General features: G+C 32.7%; 1 protein-coding gene across 6 annotated transcripts in view; it reads left to right on the forward strand.

Moving 5' to 3' along the window:
* The window catches only part of LOC106470535 (cytospin-A-like), a 68,115-nt gene extending 61,984 nt beyond the window's left edge, over positions 1–6,131 (forward strand). For all 6 annotated transcript variants that reach the window (XM_022399140.1, XM_022399142.1, XM_022399139.1 and 3 more), the window contains exons 15-16: positions 846–905; positions 4,686–6,131. In XM_022399140.1, the coding sequence (XP_022254848.1) occupies positions 846–905; positions 4,686–4,775 (150 nt within the window). In that variant the 3' untranslated portion in view covers positions 4,776–6,131. The remainder of the gene's footprint in view (positions 1–845; positions 906–4,685) is intronic.
* The last annotated feature ends 282 nt before the right edge of the window (positions 6,132–6,413 follow it).

Here is a 6,413-nt window from a genome sequence, read left to right on the forward strand (position 1 = left end):
ACATAAAGTATGTACTGCATTCTGAGATCTGTCTGTGTTGATTCAATAAACCTGTTTGTTTTTTCATTGTAAAAACAGATAAATGGATTAAATATTTGAAACTTTAGAAAACGTTCTACAGCTTATGTAATAGCTTCTACAAATAAAATGTTTTATATGTGATATTTGTGTGAATTCATAGCTTTGAAATTTTGAAACGATTTCATTGCAATATGTTTTTTAAGAAACAAAATATCAACCTTTGTTGTAGGTTTTACTTGACAGATCTTCGTATCTCTCTACAATTGTGTAAAATGTTCTTATTTTATTTTATAAGACAGTAAATTTTACCTTTGATTTTAATTCAGAAATACTGCATGTAATTTCACTGTTTATCACCACTGCTGTGATTTTCTCTACCCATGCTGATGATGTCTTCAAATTTTCAAGCCCTTGAAAAGAAAGATATCCATTATAAATCAGTTTAAAAAGACTTCAGAATGTGAAATTACTAATCATAGAATTTTCTGAGCAAGTAATCTTTCATTTTTTATTCATCCCTTCCAATTAAAACAAATTTAGCATTTTTTATTGATTTCTTCTAAAACAATGCCTGTGTGTGTGTGCGTGCTTAAATATCTGAGAATTATTAGTGCCTGTTTAAAGCTTGTATAGTCTGAAAAGGCTAATATTTTTTTAACTTTGCCTAATTTAAGATATATTTCATTTACCTGTTTGTAAAGTATGCTTTATAATGAAGATTAATAATAGGATTAATTTTTTGCTTACAGGTAATCTTTTTTTTTTCAAATTATTTCTAAGTTTTCATTTGGCTTTTATTATCACTGTCATCATTTATTTTACAGAAAAGAAACTTCACCATAGCTTTCAAGGCAGCTGAATCTGTGGGAATTTCTACAACACTGGTAGGTTCTTTACCATTGTAATTTATGTGAGATTTGTCAGAGTTCAATTTAAGAACGTAACTCGACCACATAGTTTCATTGTTATGTCTCGTCACACACAGACAACCAATCTCCAGATCATGTTTAGCCTGTGTAAGGTGTTATGTACCATAATAACTGATATCTTATAAATGACTGATGTAAATAGTGTCTCGACCAAGGTTTTGTGTGTTACACACCAAGCCAGTGAACTCTTGTTTTGAACAAAGTGGCAACATGTGCTCAAGATGCTATTATATTTTTTTTACTGGAAACCCATATAGAGCCAGTCATGGAAGATTGGTAAAGAAATTATCCATCAATATATATAAAAGCCAAGTGTCGGTTGGTCATGCTCGATTTCTCCAAAATTCATGAGTAACACGACTCTGATTCCACTTTTTTTTCTTGTATAACATTTCTTCTTTTGATTGCCTGTTTCCATTTTAGTTGAATTTAATCACTAACATAGGTGTAAATAGCTCCAAAATTTCAGCACTTTTTCTGCTATATAAAAGCTTGTCAAGGAGAGAGTTCCCAGGACCAGATCAGGCCTGTCATATGTGTGATACCACATCAATATGACGTCAATCTAGGTAGGATCTGAATAGGATAGTGGGAAGACTCCCGTGGAAAAAAAAAGTAAAAAATTAGTGCAAATCTGTGCTTGGAAATTATTACAAAAAGCCTTTGTTAAAACAGGCTGAAGATACCAATTATCTGTAGGGAAGAGGATGACTTTTCCTCAGAAGAAAAAGAGCAGGTTGTATGCAATCACATGGTCATTGTATATTTTAATCTTTTATCCAAAGGTGCCAATATGTAGCATGTTTTACATTCTTTAGATAAAGTAGATATTGCTCATGATAGGCTCTCGTTTCCAGATGCTAGAAGGCCCTTTATTTTTCTTATGTCTGTTTATGGGCAGCAAAGTTGCAAATGCATATTGGAGGATTCAAATTTGGTAGGCTTTGGTTTCCTGTCATTTTTGACAGGCTTTTATGCTAGCCTTATTATAATGTAATGTTACACAGACATCAATCTAAAGATCGTGTTTCACTGGTATAGGGCTTTAAATACCATAAGAGCTTAGTTTTTCATAGGTTGAAGTTTTCATATTGAGAATGTTTCTGGAAGATTTTAACTGGTTAGAATTGGGTATTTTGTTCTAGATACTTTCATGTGTAATAAAAAAAAGTTACAAAGTTTTTGTTTTTTGAAATAAAAATATTGCAAAATAGGTTCTAGTTGTTAGTTTTAGAAAAAATAGATTTAAGAAAGAAACCATGTTCAACATGATTACATTAGTCCCAGGCTTTGTAGCTCAAAAATAGATTTAAGGAAGAAACCATGTTCAACATGATTACATTAGTCCCAGGTTTTGTAGCTCAAAAATAGATTTAAGAAAGAAACCATGTTCAACATGATTAAATTAGTCCCAGGTTTTGTAGCTCAAAAATAGATTTAAGGAAAAAAATCATGTTCAACATGATTAAATTAGTCCCATGTTTTGTAGCTCAAAATAGATTTAAGGAAGAAATCATGTTCAACATGATTACATTAGTCCCAGGTTTTGTAGCTCAAAAATAGATTTAAGGAAGAAACCATATTCAACATGATTACATTAGTCCCAGGTTTTGTAGCTCAAAAATATATTTAAGGAAAAAAATCATGTTCAACATGATTAAATTAGTCCCAGGTTTTGTAGCTCAAAAATAGATTTAAGGAAGAAACCATGTCCAACACGATTAAATTAGTCCCAGGTTTTGTAGCTCAAAAATAGATTTAAGGAAGAAACCATGTTCAACACGATTAAATTAGTCCCAGGTTTTGTAGCTCAAAAATAGATTTAAGGAAGAAACCATGTTCAACAAAACTGACTGGGTTCGTAATCTGTCTGCTGTAATAAAAAAGTACTGTTTACAAAATTCATGGCCATTAACAGAGTCATGACAGTGTAATTCCAGTGAAACTGTGACAGGTTTGCTTTTTGGTTATAAATTTGTTTTTGTCCAAAGAACTGACTCTTAAAGTTTCTGAGAATAGTTGGTGCTCAGAACAAAAAGGTCAATAAACTGAGACAAGTGTAAACTATCAACGAAAGGCTTAGCTCAGGATTCAGTAAAGGAATATCATTCTAAGGTTGGATTGGATATCATCCACATCCTAAAGCTGGATTGAATATCATCCACGTTCTAAAGCTGGATTGGATATCATCCACGTCCTGAAGCTGGATTGGATATCATTCACATTCTAAAGCTGGACTTGGATACATCTACATCCTGAAGTTGGATTGGATATCATCTACGTCCTGAAGCTGGATTTGATATCATCCACGTTCTAAAGCTGGATTGGATATCATTCACATTCCAAAGCTGGACTGGATATCATCCACATCCTAAAGCTGGACTGGATATCATCCACATCCTGAAGCTGGACTGGATATCATCCACATCCTGAAGCTGGATTGGATATGAAATACTAACATACCAACATAAAATACCAGAAATTAAAAACTCAAACTTCAGTTATGTAAGTAGGTCATGATTGGTTCACTTTCACTACTTAGTTGAGTGTAAGTAAGGTCAAAAGGAAGTGTAAAGGTCACCTCTACATTCCAAAACAGGACATTTATAATCACCTTATGTCAATTAGCAAAACTAATTAACATTACTAATTCACTGAAATATTTTAAAACTACTTCATCCAGGTATTGTTGATGTCAGGTGTGGGGAATATTAACCTTAAAGTTATTCAACTTTCCACCAGGAGGCAATACAAAAAATGACTAGCCAATCAAAAACTGTCTGAAACTTTGTTAAACATTAATTATAGAACTTACCATGTTATAATACGAGTAAATATTTCCTGAAGGTTTTAGAAATACAAGTTATAAAAATTATTGAATCTGTATTTATGTAGTTAGAATAATTTTTGTTGTGATTTATTGCGAGTAGAGAAATAACAGCCGAGAAATGAATTAACTTGCTATTAGGGAAATTATCTTCAAATTCAATGGTTCATCAAAATTATCTAAAATTATTATATAGATTTAAATAGTCCAAATAATTATACCATTAGGAATACTAACTCCTCATCTCCATCATTCAGCAAAGTTAAATCTACTGAATAAGATATTAAACACCATTATTTTCTTACTGACTTGCACATTGTAATGCCAACAGAAATATAACTCAGTTAAAATCCACAGATAGTTTCACCATGTGCTTTTATAACAGTTTATTTACCACTAGAGGGCAGTAATAGTGATTAGTTAAAATTGGGGGAAACTGAGTATCTTAAATAGATTATTCAGTGATCTTCATGTTACACAGTTAAATAAGATAGGTTTTTTTTTCTCTTGTTATAGTGTATGTGTGTGTGTAAGAAATAATATGTTAACATTAATAACTCAAACACCATATGATTTATTTGACAATGACTGAAATGTTTAGATATGGTTATTTCCAATAATATCACGATAAATTATAAATACGCACTAACCTACTGTAGTATGGCCTGTATTTTTTTTATATCTTCAATTATTCTTAAACTACACAGCATGTTTTAATGATTTTAAAAATCGTAATCATGCAAATCCTGTTAATTTAAATGTTCCACCAGTTGTTCTAGGTTACTCCATCAAACTTCCAATTTGTCTGTAGATGATCAAATACTTGGTAGTGATTAATAATACTGATGATTTAATCTTGCAGTTAATTTGTTTCTGAGATGTGGGTCTTGTTTTTCCTTTTGTTGCAGAACCTTAATGAACTGATCTCTTTAGAAAGGCCCGATTGGCAGTCCATCATGGCATATGTTACGTCTCTGTACAAGCACTTTGAAACTTAGAATTGTTAATTACCTGTGCAAGCTGTGGGACCAATCCTGATGAAGAGTTTCTTGTGTTGGACTTCCTTACAACAATGAAGACTTAATTTTTTTGGAGTTGAATATGAATGATTTTTTTTTGTTTCAACTGCCAACTGCGTTCACCCACTGTTTTAAGTCCTTTTTTTTTTATGTATGTGTATACTGACGTTTTCCAAGATCATCACAGTAATGGAAAGTTTGAAACGTGTTAAGTGCCATTTTATTAAGGTGTTTATGATGAAAAATAGTGTTACTGTTGCCCTTAAAACTTCTTTACTCTGTAAAAGAAACGGAGAAACAACAGTGTGAAATCTGTTTACGTGATATATGTAAGCACAGTTGATACAAGTATTGTGTAACTTCCTAGCATGGATGAGTTATGATACCCAAGGTACGGATAGCAAAATACGTGTGAAAAATAGCTTTTTGTTAATTTAAACGGTTCATTAGAACAAACTTAAAAGGCAAAACTTATCGATAACTAAGATTTGACCACATAAATATAATCTGGGCTAAACGTATAAAGTGGGTGTTTGGAACTGAAAAGTGTAAGATTTGTGATAAGCTGTTGCCAGTGATTAAAGCCTACTAATTAGAGAAATACGTACATTTACCATTCACTGGATGAGTGTAAACTGCAGATGTGGATGTCCAATAGTCAAAAAGTGGGTGACCTCACAATGGTCATTAAAGCTTAAACTGATCAGTTTCCCATCATTCCTAGTCACAACACGGATTTTTCTGTTCAGTTCTATGGTTTTAGTTGATTTCCCACTACAAGTTGACCTGGGGGGAGGTTAGATGAAAGAGTCCAAAAATAGGGTAACCGCTTGCTTGTTACTCGAGAGGAAGGAAATCCCAAATGTTATAAATTAAAACGTACATGCATGGCATCAGTCTTGAGAAAAGTATGGCTGCCCAAAACTACAGATTTCTTTTTTAAATTTATCTTATTGGTTTGTTACATTACAAGCTGAAATGTCCATAAGTTGGTAATGCCCTGAAGTTCAAGGGGGGGAAGTTGTTATATACATATGGTAGAGTAAGACACAACTATTTATTTTTGTTTCAAAAGGAAATTGATCATTCAAGAAACATCTTTTTTGGTAAATATATATGTTTTGGGGACTTGATTGTCAGATGTAAGCCGCGATAAATTATGTCATTGTTTCTTAGTTTGTAGAATATGTGAAAGTCTCCAGTACTTAGAAATATTGGGCAAGTCTATACGTACATAGGTGGAATATTTTCATCCGTGAACTCTATGTGGTCACTAGTGATGGTAGTTCCGCGTGGTTGGTGTATATCGTGATCAGTATTACATACCAGTATTATCAAAACAAGGTCAGTGGATTCTACTTCACTGACTTATCTTCATCGGACGGAGAAACGGTGCGATAAGTCGTACCGAATTATTTGTGAAAGCTATGCACTAAATAAAAGGTTTTTAACGTGTTAAACAGCTTGATGATTTACGAAAGCGACCCCCTCGACTAGGAGGGGTTTTGTTGGTGCGTGATTTCAGTAGTCTCTACTCAAAATGATATCACTCGCTCGATGTTTTGTATTCTTAAACATCGAAGTTAGCTTTACTTTTTAAACTATTAATGAAATAAC

This window comes from Limulus polyphemus, unplaced genomic scaffold (assembly GCF_000517525.1).
Source record: "Limulus polyphemus unplaced genomic scaffold, Limulus_polyphemus-2.1.2 Scaffold4069, whole genome shotgun sequence".
Taxonomy (NCBI): Eukaryota; Metazoa; Arthropoda; class Merostomata; order Xiphosura; family Limulidae; genus Limulus; species Limulus polyphemus.